Source organism: Somniosus microcephalus, chromosome 9, assembly GCF_052327205.1.
Source record: "Somniosus microcephalus isolate GS21.2 chromosome 9, FLI_Smic_1.0, whole genome shotgun sequence".
Lineage (NCBI taxonomy): Eukaryota > Metazoa > Chordata > Chondrichthyes > Squaliformes > Somniosidae > Somniosus > Somniosus microcephalus.
The window spans coordinates 6,705,724-6,727,546 of record NC_140995.1 but is presented as its reverse complement, the minus strand read 5'-3'; the positions used below and the strand labels follow the sequence as shown (position 1 = coordinate 6,727,546).

Here is a 21,823-nt window from a genome sequence, read left to right as displayed (position 1 = left end):
GTCCAAGATGGCGGCCCGCACGGCTCACACGCGGCTGGTGGTGTCCAAGATGGCGACCTGCACAGCTCACACGCGACGCTGCTGGAGTTGGTCGGTTTCGCCCTGCACACTTTGGCATAGTGCCCCTTCTTTCCGCATTTGGAGCAGATCGCGTCCTTCGCCGGGCAGTGTTGTCTGGGGTGCTTGGCCTGGCCACAGAAATAGCACTTTGAGCCTCTGGACATCGCAGCTGTAGTTGGGCTGCAGGTGGGCCGTGGCGGTGGTGGCGTGGCGCAGGCCTGTGGCCTTACCGTGTCCCAAGATGGCGGCCCCCGCGGCATCCACGGGGCGGGGAGAGCCGTATGGTCGGGGGGGGGTAGGCATCCATGTTTTGGAGGGCCACGTCCAACGAGTTAGCAAGGGCCACAGCCTTCTGCAGGTTGAGCCCACTTTGCTCTAGCAGTCTCTGTCGAGTGTAGCTGGACCTGATGCCGGCGACGTAGGCGTCTCTGATTAGGTCATCAGTATTTTCCGCGGCCGTCACCGACTTGCACTTGCAGTCCCGGCCGAGGACTCTCAGTGCCCGTAGGTATTTGTCACCCGATTCCCCGGGTTGCTGTTTGCGGGTAGCCAGGAGGTGTCTAGCGTAGACCTCGTTGACTGGCTTAGTATATTGTTCTTTTAGTATCGTGATAGCGGCCATGTAGGATACAGCGTCTTGGATAATCGAATATACTTGGTGGCTCACCCGTGAGTTCAGTACTAGCAGTTTGTCGGCTTCGGTCCTGACGGTAGTGCTGGAGGCCTGCAGGAATGCTTCGAAGCAGCTCAGCCAGTGCTCGAAGTTATTTGATGCATCCGCCGTTTGAGGGTCCAGTTCCAGGCGTTCCGGTTTCAGGACTTGCTCCATTTCAAAACCTTTTGTTAATAAAATTGATGCGCCATCAATAACTCCAGAAGACTAAGAGTTAAACTTATAACAAGTAGGCTTTTATTAACAAAAGAATACGAGCATGCCTCTGCTGGTAGACCGATCCTTAAAGCCAGGGGGACTGGAGGTCAATCACCTTTATACCTGGGCTTAGGGGTGGAGCCAGGGGCGGAGCCAGCTGAGGCATGCCCAGACATGTTCTGTACAGGCAGATTAGTGGTTTACCACACTCTCTATCTCTTTTATCATCCAGGGAGCTCCGGCTTTAGTTGCCCTACCTTTCCCCCTCGTGGGAATGTATCTCAACTGTACCCGAACCATTTAAAGGCAGTCCATTGTTTGATTACAGTTTTGCCTGCCAATCTTTGATTCCAATTTACCCGGGCCAGGTCCGCTCTCAACCAAATGAAATTGGCTTTCCTCCAATTAAGTATTTTTACTCCAGATTGCTCCCTGTCCTTTTCCATAGCTAATCTAAACCTTATGATACTGTGATCACTGTTCCCTAAATGTTCCCCTATTGACACTTGCTCTACTTGACCCACCTTATTCCCCAGAACCAGATCCAGCAATGCCTCCTTCCTCGTTGGGCCAGAAATGTACTGATCAAGAAAGTTCTCCTGAACACACTTTAGAAATTCTTCCCCCTCTCTGCCCTTTTCACTATTACGATCCCAGTATATATTAGGATAGTTGAAGTCCCCCATTATCACTACTCTATAGTTCATGCACCTCTCTGTAATTTCCCTGCAAATTTGCTCCTCTATATCTTTCCCACTAGTTGGTGGCCTATAGAATAGATTTAGTAATGTAATGGCATCGCTATTGTTTCTCAACTCTAACCAAATAAATGCTGTCCTTGACCCCTCCAGGACATCCTCTCTCTCCAGCACTGTAATTTTCTCATTAATCAATACTGCCACCCCAACTCCTTTCTTTCCTTCCCTATCTTTCCTGAACACCTTATACGTATCCAGGAATATTTAGTACCCAATCCTGCCCTTTTTTGAGCCAGGTCTCCGTTATCACCACGACATCATATTCCCATGTGTCTATTTGCATCTGCAGCTCACCAACCTTATTTACCATACTTCGTGCATTCACACACATGCACTGTAAACCTGTCTTAGACCTTCTTGTATTCTCTCTTAGTCTGACCTCATCTAATACCGTGCTAGTTCTTACTCTAGTGCTGTCTGTCTCTCCCAATCCTTTGTGCACCTTGTTTCTCCTTTCTAATGCTACATCCTCGTGCCCATCCCCCTGCCAACTTAGTTTAAACCCTCCCCAACAGCACTAGTAAACTGCCCCGTGAGGACATTGGTCCCAGCTTTGTTGAGGTGCAACTCGTCCGGCCTGTACAGGTCCCACCTCCCCCAGAACCGGTCCCAATATCCCACGAATCTAAAGCCCTCCCTCCTGCACCATCTCTCCAGCCACGCATTCATCTGCTCTATCCTCCTATTTCTATACTCACTAGCTCATGGCACCGGGAGTAATCCGGAGATTACTATTTTTGAGGTCCTGCTTTTTTCCCTCTTTCCTAGCTCCCTAAAATCTGCCTGCAGGACCTCATCCCTCTTTCTACCTATGTTGTTGATACCGCTATGGACCACGACCTCTGGCTGTTCACCCTCCTCCCTCAGAATGTTCTGCAGTCACTCAGTGACATCCTTGACCCTGGCACCAGGGAGGCAACATACCACCCTGGAGTCACGTTTGCAGCCACAGAAACGCCTGTCTGTTCCCCTGACTATTGAATGCCCTATCACTATTGCTTTCCAGATCTCCCTCCTCCCCCGCTGTACAGTTGAGCCACCCGTGGTGCCATGGACTTGGCTCTGGCTGTACTCCCCAGAGGAACCATCGCCCTCACCAGTATACCGGTTGGAGAATGAGATGCACTCAGGGGGCTCCTGCACCACCTGCCTGGTCCTCCTTGTCTGTCTGGCAGTCACCCATTCCCTCTCTGCCTGCACACCCTTACACTGCGGGGTGACCACTTCTGAAATGTCCTATCCATGAAGCTCTCAGCCTCACGGATGCACTGCAGTGACACCAGCTGCTGCTCAAGCTCTGACATCTGGAGCTCGAGCTCCTCCAGCTGACGACACTTCCTGCACATGTGGTTGTCCGGGACACGGGAAGCATCCTGGAGTTCCCACATGGCACAGGATGTGCATTCCACGGGACCGAGCTGCCCTGCCGTGCCTCTACTTAATAGACTATTAAGTAATTAACAGAAATAAACTTAAGACTTAGATAAAAATCACCAACTACTCACCAATCAGCTCCTTCCCTTGCGCTGACGTCACTTACTGCGTTCCGGGCTCTTGGGCCTACCTTTATCTGCGGCCACACCTCTCGCTCTCCCGCAGGGCCGCTCTCATGAATTTCAACTTAGAAACCTTGGGTTCTGTGGCTCCACTCCTCCTTTATCAGTCAGACCAGCTCCACCGCCTTCCTCCTCTCCACCAATTCCTGCGCTCACAAAATCCCTCCATTCCATTTGCGATCTCCCAGCTCTGTCTCCAAGCTCTTAAACACATCGCAGGGAATTTTAACCTAAAAGGCAGGTGGGTTTGGAGTGTGGGGGTAGTTAAATTGTTAAAAATCGGATTCCCGACCTGAACCCGCCTCCTTCCGGTTTTAACGTTGGAGACACCCTCATGAGACCTCCGATCGCCTTCCCGGACCCCTCCCCTCCCCACTGATGATGCTGAGGCCGGCCACGATCTTCCGGTTAATTAATAACCTTGTAGTGAAGGGGCCTTTAGGGAAGAGTGACCATAATATGATAGAATTTTATATTGAGTTTGAAAGTGATTTAGTTAAATTCTGAAACTAGGGTCTTAAATCTAAACAAAGCAAACTACAGGAAACTCTTTTTTATCCGGCACCGATGGGACCGGCGTGGTGCCGGTTGATCAAAAAGTCCGGATTACAGAGAGGTATAGTTACCAAGGTACGAGAGCCCCGTACACAGCCACAGGTGCAGGAGTTCCTGTTGCACGGCCACAGGTGCAGGAACCCCAGTTACACGGCCACTAATATAAAGTAAAACTTACCTGAACCTACTCCTGAATTTTGCCGGTTAAGAGAGATTTTCCTGTACGTAGGTATGAGGGGCGAGTTGGCTAAGGTAGATTGGGAAACTACATTAAAAGGTATGATGATAGACAAGCAATGGCTAGCATTTAAAGAATTAATACATAATTTACAACAAATATACATTCCTTTAAGGCACAAAAACCCCACAGGAAATGTGGTCAAACCGTGGCTATCAAGGGAAGTTAAAGATAGTCTTAGATCAAAGGGAGAGGCTTATAATGTTGCCAAAAAGAGCAGTAAGCCTGAGGATTGGGAGGATTTTAGTATTCAGCAAAGGAGGACCAAGAAATTGATAAAGAAAGGGAAAATAGAATGAGAGTAAACTAGCGAGAGACGCTAAAATTGCCGCGTTCGGGCGCTAAGTACCTAGTGCCCCGTTAACGCCCCCAGAGGCGCTAACGGGAGGTGCTAAGCAACCGAATTACTCCCCCTGTAATTCTTCTCATCACTTACTATTATCTTCTACCATAGGCACAAGCTAGAATTTTTGAGAATAGAGAAGGAGTGTAATAGTTTGGTTGAGTTGATGTCATCAGCACTTTCAGTTCAAACAAAAATACTCCAAAATTCAAAAGAGAATAAAACAAATGAATGTTAATATTAAACACTGAATCTAACAAAAGATCCCAATCATGTGGTTTGCACTTTAATAGTTTTAAACTTTGAGGCAGTGACGATATTGCATTGTTTTTCCTCCTTGTGACAGTTCGGGAATATTAAACAGATTCAATTAAAATAATAGGTACGATTATCTTCTTGATGTTCCTCACTGACTTCCAAATTATTTTGGAAAACCACTAGCCATGCAACAACTTGTTATGAATGAAGTATGTTGAAAGTTTTCCCCGAGTTGATTCGATTTGAACAAAAGCATTCAGCTGATGAACCAGTACGTTTCCTTGAAATGACTAATGACCTTCCGTGTAAACCCAGCCAAGCGTTGCAACAGGCTCGCTCAGAACCGCTGCTCGATTGGCTGAGTGGATCAGCCCAGGTTGTCCCCACCTCCTGACGGATCAGCCCAGCCCAGCACAGTCATCACTGGGATACAGCACACAGCACTGGGGCAGCGAGAGGGGGGATTCCCAGCCCTCTCAGGAAACCCAGCAGTACCCCCACCTCTGCTGTTGATCTAAATCAAAGAGAGCTGTCTTTAGCAAGAGAGAGAGTGTGCGGTCAGAATCCTGAACAAAGCTGCTGCTTTGCTTCCTCTGATATTTTTTTGCTAGTGTTTAAAGGAAGAAGAAACTGAGCTGGCGGCTTTTCCTTGTTTTATTAGCTGACTGTCAGCAGGCGTGGTCTAAATGCAAATGCATCCTTGTGTACTATTTTGGGGAAGCAATATAACAAATAAACTGTAACATAACAAAAAGCATTAAATAAAACTCAACAAATTAAATTAAAATTTAGTTTCCAGGGTGATGATGCACTCCAATCTCCTCTCTCCCTGCACCCCCCCCCGCGGCGCCCACCGGTCGCAGAAGGCCTCGTGCGTGCCAGCGGACACCGCGTGCTCCATCTCCAGGACCACCGAGGCATGAACGTAACCGCGGAAGAGAGGCAGGCAGTTGGGCCAAACAACCCCCTCGACCGCCCGCTGCCCGGACCAGTTAATGGCCACTTTGGCCAGGCCCAGGAGCTGTGCTACGAGGACGTCCCCCGATCTGCCCGCTCCCCCCCTGCACCACGGTGACCAAAGATCAGGAGCGTGGGACTGAAGTGCAGCCAAAAATCAAGCAGCAGCCCCTTCAGATAGTGGAAGAGGGGCTGCAACCTCTCACATATAAACATGGAACATGGACTCCTCCAGGCCACAGAAAAGGCAGGTGGCCTGGGAGTCCATGAACCTACTTTAAACCTTATTAGATGGGACTGCCCCGTGAAACACCCTCCAGGCCAAGTCCCCAATAGATAAAGGGAGGACTCCCGCGTAGAGAGCCCTCCATTGGGGACCTCCGCCGAACGGCAAGATGGTGCGCCAAGGCGTGTCCGGACCCCAGACGAAGATGGCTAAATGGAGGGTGTGCAGGAGCAGCCCGTACAGGAAACCCCTCTGCAGAGTGAAAGGTGTTATGTATTGTGTGTTCTCCTCCCACCTGTGGTGGCGCTGTCACAGCAGATAAATGGTTGGGTGTTCTCTTGGTTAAGTTTAGCTCTCTTTGTTCGGAACTTTCCAGAACTTCCTTTCCTTCCTGAATAAAGCACTTCATGTTTGAATCTCTGAGTTCTGAGTCCTAAATTGTGTCTAGGTAGAAAGGTACCGACACAACAAGTGGCGACGAGGATCGGATGAATCTGCGTTGTGGGAACTTTCTTGTTTTCGACTACAAAACACTCGGAACAGAGATTGCAGCATCACATTAACGTTATGGCAGTGAGTAAACAGAAATTTTAATTTGAAACGTGAGATGGCTACTATATTAGGAAACATCGGTGATTTTTATGAAAATGTGGAGCAATGGAGCGCATATACGGAACGTTTTGACTATTTTGTATTGGCGAATGTGGTGGCAAACGAAAAGGTTGTGCCTACTTTTTTGAGTGTAATGGGGCCGAAGACATTCAATTTACTTCGCAGCCTCGTGCAGCCAGATAAGCCAGGAACTAAAACATATAAGCAACTATTCTTGGAGCACATTTTTCACCAAAACCTCTGGTTATTGCTGAGAGATTTAGATATCACAAATGGAATCAAGAGGAGGGGGAATCAGTGACGATGTTTATTGCTGCTTTAAAAAGGTTGTCAGAACACTACGAGTTCAAGGAGGTGCTGAAGGACACCATTAGAGACAGACTCGTGTGTGGTCTGCAAAATGCAGCCACACAGAAGTGCCTTCTTACTGAGGACAACCTTACCCTTGAAAAGGCCATTGAAGTTAGTGTCTCCATGGAGATGGCGGAAAAGGAGGCTCACCAGTTGAGTTCAACAGGGAGAGTTCACAAGGTGTCATCTGAGCCTAAAGGTGCGCGGAACGGCACATGTTACCGTTGTGGGAAAACGGGCCATCACGCTAATGACTGCTGGTGTACGGAGCTGGAATGCCGAAATTCTGGCAAAAAGGGTCACATTGAACGTGCCTGTATAGGTAAAAAAAGAACAGACAGAGCTGGGAAGCATGAAAGCAAAATGTCTGTATTTGGACAAGAGAGGAAAAGGAGTGTTCATTCAGTGCAGTATGATGGAACAAGCAAAACAGGGGAGCGACACCTCTGAGGAGGAAGAGGTGCACACACTGATGGTTGCAGGTGGTTCAAATGGCTACTGGGTATCACCACTGGTGGGGGGACAATCAGTGCGGATGGAGGTGGACACAGGCGCGGCTGTGTCCCTTGTTTCAGACACTGTCTACAACAAAATGCTAAAGCATCTTACCCTTCAGCCAACAAACATTGTGCTAAAGACATATACCACGAACCTGTGGCCATGAGAGGCGCCATTGAGGTGACAGTTAAATTGAACGGACAGACTGCGAAACTGCCACTATATGTGGTAAAGGGAAATTACCCATCGCTATTGGGACGTGCGTGGCAGTCCGCATGATGTCAAAAGGGGAGTCAGGTCTGACTGCAGTGTTAAACAAACATGCAGAACTCTTCAATGGGGAACTTGGGAGCATGAAAAAGATCAGCGTGAGACTGGACATTAAACCTGACAGCAAGCCGAAGTTTCACAAAGCCCGACCTGTACCCTATGCAATTAGGCCAAAAGTTGAGGCTAACTTGGAGGCCTTAGTCGAGAATGGAGTCCTGGAGCCTGTGAGCGTGAGCAAATGGGCCATACCCATTGTTCCTGTCCTGAAAAAGGACGGATCTGTTCAAATCTGCAGGGATTTTAAAGTGACTATTAACCCGGTGCTGTCTGCGGAACAGTACCCTCTTCCCCTCATTGATGATCTTTTTACGGGCCTGGCCAGAGGGCAAAAGTTCAGCAAAATAGACTTATGCCAGGCTTATCTACAAATGCATGTCGATGACAAATCAAAGGAGCTGCTGACAATATTGACACACAAGGGGCTATACAGGTACTGCCGCCTTCCGTTTGGAATTATGTCGGCCCCTGCTCTATTCCAAAGGGCAATGGATCAGATTTTGAGTGGACTGCCAGGAGTCCAGTGCTACCTGGACGACATCCAGGGACAAATGAGGAGGATCATCTTCTGAACTTGGATGCGACACTACAATGACTGAAAGAGTATGGACTCAGAGTTCGTAAGGACAAATGTGAATTCTTTCAGTCTTCAGTTGAGTACCTGGGGCATGTGATTGACGCTACTGGCCTGCATAAGGCGCCGTCAAAGGTCAAGGTGATCGTGGAGGCCCCAGCACCCCAGAATGTGAGCCAGTTACGTTCATTTCTGGGGCTACTTAACTACTATGGGAAGTTTATTCCAGACTTAGCAACTGATGTAACGGCTTCAGCAATGTTGCTATGTCAAGGCAAAACATGGAAATGGACTGAACTGTGCAACGAAGCTTTCGCCCAAGCAAAGAAAGCATTGCTGAAATCGGAGGTCCTGACACACTTCGACCCAAAGCTACCCGTGCAGCTAGCATGTGATGCATCACCATATGGTGTGGGAGCAGTCATATCCCACATCATGCCTTCTGGTGAAGAAAAACCTATCGCCTTCGCATCACGCACCTTGAACAAGGCCGAGAGTAACTATGCACAGATTGAGCGCGAGGCCTTGGGAATCGTTTTTGGAATTCGAAAATTTCATCAGTACCTGTTTGGGAGAAGGTTCACACTCCTGACGGACCACCGTCCATTGACTTCAATCTTCGGGCCCCACACTCGGAATTCTGTCTCTTGCTGCAAGCAGGATGCAAAGGTAGGCTTTACTGTTGTCAGGACACACATACGACATCAAATATCGCAAATCAGACTTGCACGGCAACGCAGACGGTCTCTCGAGGCTACCCTTGCTTGTTACTCCCCCAGAGCCTCATCAGATAGACATCTTCTACTTTAGACAAGTGGAGGGAGCACCTGTCACGGCAGTTCAGGTGCGAAGGTACACCCGCAACGATCCAGTCCTGTCTGAGGTAATGGACGATGTCATTCGAGGGAGAGCTATAGGAGATTCTCCTAGTTTGAAACCTTACGTTTCAAAAAGAAATGAGCTCTCCGTCCAGGCAGGTTGTCTTCTTTGGGGACGCCGTGTCATCATTCCGCCACCTCTGAGGGCACCTATACTGCAACAACTTCATACAGGCCACAGTGGGATGGTTCGGATGAAGGAAATGGCAAGAAGCTACTCCTGGTGGCCAGGTCTTGATGGAATTATTGAGGAGAAAGCCAAAACATGTTCCCCATGTCAAAGGGTCCGGAATGTTCCACAGCTGGCAACCCTACACCCCTGGGATTGGCCTGCAGAAGTGTGGCAGCGAGTACATGTGGACTTCGCCGGTCCTTTCGAAGAGAAGATGTTTATGGTGGTTGTGGACGCTCGTAGCAAGTGGCCGGAGGTCGCTGTGATGTGGTCCACCACGGCAGAGAAAACAATTGACAAACTTGGTGAGATGTTCAGCCGTTATGGCTCACCGGAACAACTTGTAAGTGACAATGGTCCACAATTTGTATCACAGGAGTTTGCAACCTTCCTGCATGTGAATGGTGTCCAACACATCAGGTCTGCGCCCTATCATCCCTCTACTAACGGCCTGGCAGAAAGGTTCGTGCAAACTTTGAAGCATGCCTTGAAGGCATCGCAAGGTCAGGGCTCCATCCACCAACATCTGAACAGCTTCCTGTTGTCCTACAGGAACGAGCCGCATGCCACAACCAAAACTTCCCCCGCTTCGCTCATGATGAAGAGGCAGTTGCGGACAAGTTTTGACTTACTCAAACCTCCAAGGGCAGAACAGGTTGTCCATTGTCAACAAGAAGCTCAAGTTGAAAAGAGAGAGAAAAGAGCCAAGGAGAGACGGTTATACCCTGGAGAGCACGTCCTAGCTCGAAACTACAACACTGGACCGAAATGGGTTCCTGTTACGGTGATCGCGCAGACAGGCCCTGTGTCTTACACGGTTGAGACTGCCGAGGACGTCGTCTGGAGAAGACACACAGATCACTGTTGCTAGGAGCAGAGACAGCCACAGAGGCTCCAACGGCTGGTTGGCCTGAACTGTTTCCGGATGATACCGCAAACCAGCATCCTTTGCCACAGTGCTCTTCTCCAACACAGGAAGTCATAGAGACTGTTCCACCTGTGCAAACTCTTGACTTTCGACTGACACAGGCACCTTCTCCATCCAGGCCTGTGTCAATGCCTACTGCTGTGGAAGCCAGCGATGACCGCCGGTATCCTGTCAGGGAGCGGCGGCCTCCAAGACACTTGGATCTGTAGGCTTAGTGACTTACCCACAAGACTGGGGCAGGAAAAACCCCAGGGTAAAGTCAGGGTTTGAGACAGTCTACCTCTACCCTTGGTTAGTGAGTGCATTGAAAGTAACTTACCTGTTGAGGAATAATGTGGACCTTTCATTTAAGAGGGGAGGAATATGTTATATATTGTGTGTTCTCCTCCCACCTGTGGTGGCGCTGTCACAGCAGATAAATGGTTGGGTGTTCCCTTGGTTAAGTTTAGCTCTCTTTGTTCGGAACTTTCCAGAACTTCCTTTCCTTCCTAAATAAAGCACTTCATGTTTGAATCTCTGAGTTCTGAGTCCTAAATTGTGTCTAGATAGAAAGGTACCGACACAACAAAAGGCATGGAAGGGATTTCCCGGAGATGGCTCAAGTTGTGAGGCGCTGGTTCCCGAGATGGGTTTCGGGGCCGAAGAGGAATTCTGTCAGACAGGGGTCAGTTCAGACGGGATTGCCCCACATGCCTAAGCCTCCTCGATACACCTAGTGGAGCCGAGACCCAGTGCCACTTTCAGCGACTCGATGGCTTTGGTCGCGAGCCGGACATTGGCCCAGGACAGGCGCTGCGCCAGCTCCTCCGGCACCATCCAACCCGCTCCTCCGCCATCAAGCAGGTCCCCGACTCTGGTCACCTTGCCAGACACAGCCCTGCCCTCCACCAGCCACATGGACCCGCGGTCGTGGAGGTGCGGATTCCTGGGCAGCGGCTCCCGAAGGACAGCCGCCACTCCTGACGGGGGAGAACTCCGCCTGCAGGCGACCTTGTTCCAGACCCATAACACGGTATTACCATAAAAAGCCTCAATATTTTTTTAAATGAAGGATGTAGCAGCGACAGCACATACCAGACAGAGATTGGGCCATGGCTACCGACCATAGAGCACATATACCAGAAACGCTGTTTACGGAGGTCACGGTCCATCATCAAAGACCCTACCCACCCCAGCCACAGTCTGTTCGCCCTCCTGCCATCTGGGAGACGCTACAGATGCATTCGCACCCGTACGACCAGATTTAGGAACAGCTTCTTTCCCAGGGCTGTCATCCTACTGAACTCCACAAATAAACTCTAAAGCCTGCACATCTGCCAATGCACTTTATTATGGTTATGTTTATGTTAATGTATTACAAGCCAAATGTATGTTGAATGTTTAAATGTCTTAATCTAAATGTACACTCTCGGGTGCCGCAAGCCTACATTTCGTTGTACTGCACTTGTGCACTAACAATGACAATAAAAGTTGATTTGATTTGATTTTGATTTGATTTGGTGAGCAGAGACCACAGCTAAATGGAATAGGCTGGGGCAGAGAGACAAAGGCAGAAGAGTGAGTGTGCTGGGATGGAGGGGGAATAAAATGTGGTGGCACTGGCAGAGAAGCCATCTCTCATTCCCTGCCACATCTCCAAATGTTCCCGCCCTCAAAGGCACGGTGGCATAGTGGTTAGCACTGTTGCCTCACAGCGCCAGGGACCCGGGTTCAAATTTGGCCTCGGGCGACTGTCTGTGTGGAGTTTGCACATTCTCCCTGTGTCTGCGTGGGTTTCCTCCGGGTGCTCCGGTTTCCTCCCACAGTCCAAAGATGTGCGGGTTAGGTTGATTTGGCTATGATAAATTGACCCTTAGTGTTAGGGGATTAAATACGTGGGGTTACGGGGATAGGGTGGGATATGTGTCGCTGCAGGCTCGATGGGCCGAAATGGCCTCTATCTGCACTGTGGTGATTCTGTGTGATATTGCTCTCTTGGTCACTCAAGACCTCCAAAGTAGTGGTGCCCCATCATGCATTCTTGCACAGCACGAGATTCAGGGAGTGCTACTGTAGCCATCTAATCCTAACTTCAGTTGCCTTCTCTTTCACCTTGTAGTTATGCCACAATACAGCGAACCTTTGCACGTTAATTCAAGACCTCCACACCCTTAGGCTCCGTAATCCCGGAGCTGGTGTCATCAGTTCAAACAAAAATACTCCAAAATTCAAAAGAGAATAAAACAAATGAATGTTAATATTAAACACTGAATCTAACAAAAGACCCCAAATCATGTGGTTTGCACTTTAATAGTTTTAAACTTTGAGGCAGTGACAATATTGCATTTTTTTCCCTCCTTGTGAAATGTCGAAAATATTAAACAGATTGTTAAAATAGGTATGATTATCCTCTTGATGTTCCTCACTGACTTCCAAATTAATTTGGAAAACCATTAGCCATGCAACAACTTGTTATGAATGAAGTATGTTGAAAGTTTTCCCCGAGTTGATTCGATTTGAACGAAAACAATCGGCTGATGAACCAGTAAGTTTCCTTGAAATGACTAATGACCTTCCGTGTAAACCCAGCCAAGCGTTGCAACAGGCTCGCTCAGAACCACTGCTCGATTGGCTGAGTGGATCAGCCCAGCCCAGCCTAGTCATCACTGGGATACAGCACTGGGGCAGTGCGAGGGGGGATTCCCAGCCCTCTCAGGAAACCCAGCACCCCCTCCCTCTGCTGCTGATCTGAATCAAAGAGATCTGACTTTAGCAATGGTGTGGAGATGCCGGTGTTGGACTGGGGTGAACAAATGTAAGAAGTCACACAACACCAGGTTATAGTCCTGAACAAAGCTGCTGCTTTGCTTCCTCTGATGTTTCTTTTGTGTTGCTAGTGCTTAAAGGGAAGAAGAAACCGAGCTGGGGGCTTGTTCCTCGTTGTATTAGCTGACTCGTCAGCAGGCGTGGTCTAAATGCAAATGCACCCTTGTGTAGGTCGGATGGCAGCAGGTCTGTAGACAGTCCCTGTGTAAACACCAGTGAGCCCACCGGGACTGGTGCGGTGCTTGCGCAGAGTGGGTGGGTGAGGTAGGGGTGAGAGAGGGAGGGAGTGAGTAAGGGAGGGAGTCAGGGTGGTGTGATGGGCTTGCGGCTCTGCTCTCTCTGCTGTTCAATGATGTCAGCCGCTGGGAGGATTTAAGAGTGGCTGGTGCATGTTCAGATCCACTGCCACATCACACGAGTGCGTTGTTGTGACTTCGTTGTTTACACTGGCAAACTGAAAAGGCCCGGAAGAGGTAAGATTCTTGGCTAGAGTGTCGTTCCCTTCGACTGATTGATAGTAAAAAAAAAGATGTTGGTTTTTTTTGCGTTTAATCTAGGAAAGGGGCTCGAGTTCTAAATGTGTGTGTGTTTTCTCGAGGTTGTTGGTCAGGGTCGGGCTGTACTGGGGCACTGCAGCCTGACCATCACAGTGTGGCTTCAACTGGGAGATGTGCCTGGTGTTGGTGAAATATGGTTACTTTTGTTCATCGAGTTTTTTTTTTAAAGTACCTTTACATCCCTGTTACAATAATCTTCTCCGATTTTAAATGATGGAATTGAATTTTCCAGTATACTGGGTTTTTTTTCTGTGGAAGTGCTTAACTGTTGGGGGAAAAGTGAGATTCCCTATTTGTATTAAATGGCTCAAAATTTGTTTTAATGTTGCGATACCGACTTCTAAATACTCAACAACTTAAAAAAAAATCCTTTTCTCTTTGGGATGATTTTAAGAGATTCTACTCTCTTCTCCCTCCTCCATGTCCTGTATCAGCCCCTATATAGAGAGAGAGAGAGAGAGGCCTCTGGCAACCTGACTCCAATTCCAGCTATGAGGAATCAGAATCAGAGTCTTGCAGCACAGAAGGTGGCCATTTGACCCAACCTTCCCGTGCTGACTCATTGCAACGGATATCCACTTCATCCCATTTCCCTGCCCTCTCCCCACCCCTCTTAAATGTTTATTTTTTTTCAAATATTTATCCACTATTAATTAAAGATATTATGGATTCTGCTTTCAGCATTATTTTTGCTGAAGGCAGTTTGGGGTTGATTATCCCTTGAATCTACCTTCCCTTGCTGTGGGCGAGTGGATGGACACATGATGGCATGAACTCTGGTAGGGGTTACAGGACTGAGTCCTTTTCATTTAGTGGCACAGCATTTGGGGTAAACAAGCTTGTGGCAGAATTCTGCCACAGATCAGAAAAGTGCCTGATGATTAGATCAACAACGCTGCATTTCAGGGCAATAACCTCTGTTACAGGGTCAGTGTGACAGTATGGCAACAGAACACAATGGGCTAGAATTTGCGGTGGGCAATAACGGCGCACTGACAGTGCTCGCTGTCGTTACCCCTTTGAAACTGACTGCAGCTTCAGGGTGTAGCGCACGTGCGTCTAAACGTGGAAATCCTGAAGCTGCGGTCAGTCATTCGCTTCTGACACCGGTTGTGCTGTGGCCCGCCGCCCCCCCGGCCCCAATAGCCGGCAATCCGGGAAACTGATGGAAACTTGGGCTTTTCCAATTTAATATCGCTGTTAAATACCCCATTAAATGTTGGGCTTTGTTGGGATTAGTTGCAACTGGAGTTATGACAGTGTATTGACTGATAAATTCGTTTTTCGGGGCCATTTTAAATTTTGTGGAGTGTCAAATTTCTCCATTATGATTAAAAAAAAATCTCAATTTTTAAGAAACTTTTGGAAATTTAAAAGAATATGGGGGAGAAATTGGGTGAGTAGCGCCACCTGTTAGCGCCTAAAGAGGCAGTCAGTGGCTGTAGCGCCACTGGCTGCGTCTCCGGCGATATTCAGTAGGGGCGCTAATGGTGGCGTTAGGCTTTTGTGCTGCGCCGCCACCGATGATGTCATCGGTGTGCGCAGCGCCCCATTCGTGCCCCGTTCGCGATATTTGGTAGCGAACGCCGCAGTTGCGCCGCTCGCTACCCGCGCCCGGTTCACAGGGCCTTACTGTGCCGGCAGCGGTGCAAGTTAAGGTGGAGGTGCGGGGCGGCCGCTTTTTCGGCGGCTGCCTGCCAGCACCTCCGTCCCCGGCCTCCTAACCCCACCCCCCCGGTGGCATTGCCAGCTGTTTCCCGAGAGCCCGGCACTTCTCCTTGGTGCCGGGCTCATTTGCCGGCACTCGCGATCGGGGATCGCGCTGTTGCAGGCCCCTCCCCCTTAACAGTGGGAGGAAGGCCTGCAGTACCGCAGCGTGCCGTGCCGCAGCGTGTGGCGCTGCGGCACGTTGCGCTGCGATAATCAGTTTCAGCACCCTAAGAGGGACGTGGAGCGCCTCGAGCCTCGCCCCATCTCCCTCGAGGGGCACTGAAACTGAATTTCTGGCGATCGGTATCACTCCGATCGCTGCGCTAAATCCTGCGCTCAGGCGACTTTTGCGCCACTTTGGCGCCCCAACCCAATTTCTAGGCCTATATTTTTAAAAAGTTTGTTCATATTTAGTTCAGGTTTACTGTTTCCCCATGTGAGAGCCCCGAGCTTTGTTTTGCTCTCGGTAACCTTATTAAAAAGTTGTGATAAAAGCAGTTTTTCATTTCCTGCTTCCCTGTCTGTGAGATTTCTGCAATGTGATTGGCTGCTCAGGCAGTTTGTTGATGTCACAGCAGCTCGCACTAGGGATCCCCCATTATAGAGCGCTGCAGCCTCTTGCGTGTTTAAATAAAAAAGGCAAACTTCTCGTCACAAAACGCATCGTCTTAGGGTTCAGCAGCCAAGTCAAACAATGGTCCGATTTGGGCAGGAATTTGACTGCTCTTTAACTTTCATTCAGTTTAGATTTGAATAAATATTGCCTGGGCTGTTTATTAAAAAAATTAAATCATGGTGCAAATGTGAAAATGGGCATTTTGTGTAATCTCTCTGGTTGATGCTATTTTGTTCACCCCAATAACAACATTTGCAGAAGTACAATATATTATTTTAGTTTGGTCTCTGCTGGATGCATTTATTACAACAACAACAACAACGTGTATTTATATAGCGCCTTTAACGTAGTGAAACATCCCAAGGTGCTTCACAGGAGACAAAAAATTTGACACCGATCCACATAAGGATAAATTGGGGGAGGCGACCAAAAGCTTGGTTAAACAGGTAGGTTTTAAGGAGCGTCTTAAAGGAGGAAAGAGAGGTAGCGAGGCGGAGAGGTTTAGGCAGGGAATTCCAGAGCTTAGGGCCCAGGCAACAGAAGGCACGGCCACCAAAGGTTGAGCGATTATAATTAGGGATGCTCAAGAGGGCAGAATTAGAGGAGCGCAGATATCTCGGGGGGCGGGGGCTGGAGGAGATTACAGAGCTAGGTAGGGGTGAGGCCATGGAGGGATTTGAAAACAAGGATGAGAATTTTGAAATCGAGGCGCTGCTTAACCGGGAGCCAATGTAGAGCACCAACAATGGGCCTGAATCTTGGTGTTCTGGGAGATAACATGCATCTGGTGGTATAGATGTGAGTGTTTCTCTGACTGGTGTCGGTATGTGTGTGGGCTACATGGTAATCTAGTCCAGGCTGAGCTAGGCGGTGTTGCTCAGTGGCTGGTTTTTGATCTCGTGCAACCGTTCCACCCAGACGGTCCATCTTTTTGGTTGAAAGTCCTACATAGGCAACCTCCTCATAATGACACTAATTGGCGCTGATATTCCGGGTGTTGGGTACACGTCTGAGCTTTGAAAGTCAAAGAAAAGTTATAACTTCCTTGGCACCCTAGTGAAAGTGCTAGCTGCTCAGATCCAGGCTTTTATAATTTGAACTTTGGAGCTTCCTAATCCGAATGCAAAGCATGAATTTATTTTGGTCCTCATTGCTACACTGTACATGTGTGGGCACAGCATATTAGCCTACCCACTGCGACTGGGCATTAGAAGTTGGGTGTCTGAGCAGGAGTGCTTTTTTCAGAAGCAGGGAGGAGAAGCTGGCGGGTAAGTGAACTCCGTTTATTCTCATCCAGCTCCTATGCAGATTACAGTGGGGTTGGCAGAAGCCTTTTGAGAAGTTTGCCGATGTAGTCTTTCTGATCAAGTCTGGGGGGGAATAGGGTGGAAGAGGTGACAAACTAAAAAGGGTAAAAAAAAATGACAAGGAAGTGTCCAAGCCCCTCCTTTCTGCAATGACGAGAAACCTTTAGAATAATAGAATCATAGAAGAGTACAGCACAGAAGGAGGCCATTCGGCCCATCGAGTCTGCGCCGGCTCTTTCGAAGAGCAATCCACCCCCCCAGCCCTTTCCTCGTTTCCCACAGTGACTCCAGTTCAAAAGTGCTTCATTGGCTGTAAAGCTCTTTGAGACGTCCGGTGGTCGTGAAAGGCGCTATATAAATGCAAGTCTTTTTTTCTTTTCATATCCCTGTAAATTTTCGCCTTCAAGTAGTTAGCCAATTCCCTTTTGAAGGCTACCATTTAACTTTTTGGAATTGTTTTGAATTGCAAATAGAACAGGTATTAAATTAAAACGCTCTGTTTGCTGCCATGTACCTTTTTAGGTAAAGGAGTTGTGTCAGCAGTTTTGCACACGTTATTTTTGACAAGTGTCAAAGTAATGACTTTAGAAAATGCATCTCTTGAACTGAGCCAGGCAGAACAGGAAGGATCTTTTAAACATTGGGCAGGGCACTTACTCACTGGGCCATCGTGGGAGTGAATCTTGCCATTTTAACTATAACACGCACCCGGTTATACTCGGGCCCTGGACTTGCCAAGTTAAACTGTAACCTTAAACGTTACGGTGGATTGTGCTTTCTGTTGCCACCTTCAGTGTTATTTTTCGCTTCACTTTGGTATTATTTGAGTACATTTCCAGGTTTTATTCCTTCTCTGCCTGGCCAGACACGCCCCAATGGATGGGCACATAACCATTTGTTAGGTCACAGCCTTGTGACTCCTGTAGCCCTATCCCTGGAGGTATGAGAGATGATTCAGGGGTGACTTTTCTGAGCTCCCTCCCTGGCCGCGATGCTGTAACCTTTGCTCAGTGCCGTGTTACTTGACGTAATTCCGATTGCGGGCTGAACAGAAGGCAATTGGACACTGTCTGTCCTGTTCCGTGGCACTGATGTAATGCTGAGTGTCACCGTGGTGTTTGTTACATTCCGTATCAATGACCTGACTGCTCTCTAACAAGCAACCTCACCATGTCTGATGTTTTATAAATAAGGGTACCTGACTCTGAAGATCAAAACCAATCTTGGACGTATTAAAAAGAAGTTCTAAAGAAATATATTAAATTATGTGTTTCCAAAATTTGTGCAATCCCAGGAGACTGTTCACCTTTCAAGGGCAGCACGGTGGCATAGTGGTTAGCACTGTTGCCTCACAGCGCCAGGGACCCGGGTTCAAATCCGGCCTCGGGCGACTGTCTGTGTGGAGTTTGCACATTCTCCCCGTGTTTGCGTGGGTTTTCTCCGGGTGCTCCGGTTTCCTCCCACAGTCCAAAGATGTGTGGGTTAGGTTGATTGGCTATGATAAATTGACCCTTAGTGTTAGGGGGATTAAAATATGTGGGGTTACGGGGATCGGGTGGGATATGTGTCGGTGCAGGCTCGATGGGCCGAAATGGCCTCTATCTGCACTGTGGGGTTTCTGTGATTCTGTGATTGTCAGAAACTGAAATGCTTATGATCTACAGTGACCTCTCACCACACTCATTCTCTCCTCCCTCTTTTTGACTGCTGTGACTCTTCTTAAGGAGTCGTCATGCCATTGTCTGGCCATTGTTGCCCAAGTAATCATTCTTAGATAGTGAGTGTTGATAGATTACTTAACGATTAGGGGCATTGCAGAGGAGCTCAATCCTGTCCTCTGCTGAGATTCAGGGCCACCCAGGACTCACTGAAGAGCGATCAGGAGTGGAGAACCTGGCTGATTCTCTTTCCTCCCTTCCTTGGCCCGTATGGGCTGTGTGGTTTGGGCTGTGTGGTTCCTCTGACTGCAGCCCTGACTGACGTCAGTTAATTCAGCATGTACTGTGGATTGAAGCTTTATGCAACACACACATGGGCCACCAAAGTCGTAGGCCGGAAATTTCCTTGGAGCTGCTCCTGTAGGTTTGCCGGAAGTGCGGTGGAAACCCTGGCAAAGTTACGGTGGTGGTGCAGGAGCCGCTCCGAGTAAGTTCCCGGTCATGGTGTGTTGCCGGGTTGGATCTACCCCAGTTTGATCAATGTCATATTTCAGTGGGTTAATGACGTATGTTGGGGGTGATTTTCCCAGGATACTTTAGGTGCTAAAGAGCCTCCGAGGTGGCCAAGGTGGGGTCGAGAGCTGCAATGCTGGTTTAGCGCATGCCGCCATCTTGGTAAAGGAGTTGAAGCGCGCGCTAGGAACAGCTGCCCAGAGGATCGTTAAGCAGCTGATCGCCACTTAAATTGCCCGCTGGAGCTCATTAAAGAGGCTGCACAGCATTTTGATGGCTAACGCTTCAACTAACGCCCTCTCCTAACAGCAACCAGCTGAGCAGGAGTAAATAAGTCGTTGCTGAAGATTTTAAGCGCTAATTAAAGGCGTGCTCAGCTTTCACTCTTCACTTGCTGCTGGAGGTCTGACGAGGACTTTTGAGACTTTCTGGGACAGTTTGTCAAGACTTCACCAACATTCTATCAACATTTTTTTCTGGAAATTCTCTGAAAACTTCACCTAACGAGAGTGAGTGCTGGGCCACTCTGCCTTATTGACGTCACCAGGAGAAAGGGCGTGCTTGGCCATCGGCATCTTGCTAGGGGCCGCCTTGGTCCATGGGAGGAGGAGCTGAGGCCAGGCAGAGCAGCACCAGCTGCTGCAGGAGAGAGGGACAGGAGGGTGAGGTGGGCTCCTTGCCCCCTGTGGGTACAGGACATCCCTCCTCCTCTGGACCCCCCTCCACCAGGACTTCCAGTGCGCCGTGTCCGAGAACCTGTGCGCCCTCTCCCTCGGTCACTGAGCCATCCTGAACCGTTCCGCAGTGTGTCGGCCAGAGCATTCACCACCTTCAGTGGAAGTGGGTGCGAGGAGGCGACCGACATACACCACTCCACGAAAATTGATTTTAATCAGCGTTTGAGAGCTGAACCTGCAGGTGTCTGTTTTAAAGCCTGCAGGCACGTTTAAATCATGGTGATCACCAATTAGCCCCAAAATTGTGGGCTAAAACCAGACTTTCAGATAGGTGTGCCCTATTAGCACAACACCCACTTGGTGCCTGTTTTCACCCTTTCCCCAAAATAATCCCCGTTGTGTTTATACTATGGCTGTAGTGTCTGGAACATAGAAATGTACCAGACCAAAATAGACTGTTGTGCTCCACCTGGGCAGTCCCAGAGTTCACACATTATGATGCTGTATTCTGGCTGTCAAATTCAATTGCTTTCTCTGCTTAAAAATCTATTCGCTTTCTCCCCCCACCTTCAATTCACCCAGTTCATTGAGTGCAATACCACGTTTATGTGATACATAGATCTCAAGCCAAGAGGGTGCCTGACACACACACACACACACACACACACACAACAGTGTAACAAAACAGATCACGAGTACGCACCACAGGTACACACAGTATAAATAAAGTGTTGAAAAAGAATTAAACTCCGGTGTGTATATCTTGTGGTAAAACACGATATGGCGCAGAAGGACATGAAGCCATAGAAGGCCATGGGGCCTAAAATAAATCCGTGAAATTGTATCTCTTGTATCTGATGGGTCTTGTGCAGCTGACGGTACTCTGAAATATCTCGGCTATCTCCATGTAAATCTCACACTATGTCTAACCCACATTTCTGACATGATCTCATATAAGACAGTGCATTGCTCTGGCTTGCATCGCTAGGTCTGCTGACTCGGTGTGAATTGAAAATTGCCCTCTTGCATAATTATATCATTTACTCTGCTCCTAGTGTTTTGGACAAGTAGTCGGGTTTCCATTTCTTGAAGAGTTCCCCAGGATTTCTGTTTGATGCTATGTGAGGACCACAGGCATACGATGGAATACCCCGTTTACATCATATTGTGTGGTCCTTGTGGTGAACACTTAAATGGAAACTGATGACTTGTTACTACAATGAGGTAGAAGATTCTCAGTGTGCATGTATCTGTACACCAGTGCGGAGTCAAGAGGGGAGAAAGTTATCAGGAAGGAAATAAATTAAAAACTGATAAATGTTGGTGTACTTGTGCATGCAAGTGTAAAGTATGCATTTAGCCAGAACAAAACATCAGTCTTTTTCAAACTAGCTCTCAGTTGAAACATCATACTAATCTTTTGACCTGGGACAAGTTTCTACATGCATGTAGGCTTTTGGATTTTTGATTCAGTTTTGGATAAGACAAGCCCCCAAGATCATGAAAAGTTTTCAAAAACATTCCATCAGTTATAGGCAATTGTAATGTGTCATCCAGATAGTTCAGAGAACATTTAGACATCTGTAGAAACATGACCAAATACCTCCACAGCAAAAACAGATGTGCTGCTCGCCTTCTAGAATAATCCATTTTCGAACAGGCAAACAGCGCTGAAAAGTGTTCACGATAGAGGGAAAAATGTGTTGGAACCAAGTAGGAGGGGGGAAAAATAAGATGGGAGGTAGAGAAGCGGCTGATAAAGGGGGGGGGGAGGGGGTGAGGGGGAAACCAGATGGAGATGGTAATGTTCAAGACTGG

General features: G+C 48.4%; 2 protein-coding genes across 5 annotated transcripts in view; one reads left to right on the top strand and one right to left on the bottom strand.

The window, feature by feature from the left end:
- The window catches only part of lpin1a (lipin 1a), a 212,518-nt gene that overhangs the window by 57,018 nt on the left and 133,677 nt on the right, over positions 1-21,823 (top strand). The window contains exon 1 of one of the 4 annotated variants that reach the window (XM_085996296.1): positions 12,809-12,956. The exons of 2 other annotated variants lie outside the window; for them this stretch is intronic. The gene's annotated coding sequence lies outside the window, so the exon portion shown is untranslated. Of the gene's footprint in view, positions 1-12,808; positions 12,957-13,237; positions 13,441-21,823 lie in introns of those variants that run through there. One more of the 4 variants, XM_085996295.1, reaches the window with a different exon arrangement.
- On the bottom strand, positions 287-889 carry LOC147112229 (uncharacterized). The gene has a single exon (XM_085998262.1). The coding sequence runs from the start codon at positions 887-889 to the stop codon at positions 287-289; it is 603 nt and encodes a 200-aa protein (XP_085854388.1).

Coding starts and splice junctions, on each gene's coding strand:
- LOC147112229 (XM_085998262.1), bottom strand. CDS start 889: ATGGAGCAAGTCCTGAAACCGGAACGCCTGGAACTGGACCCTCAAACG.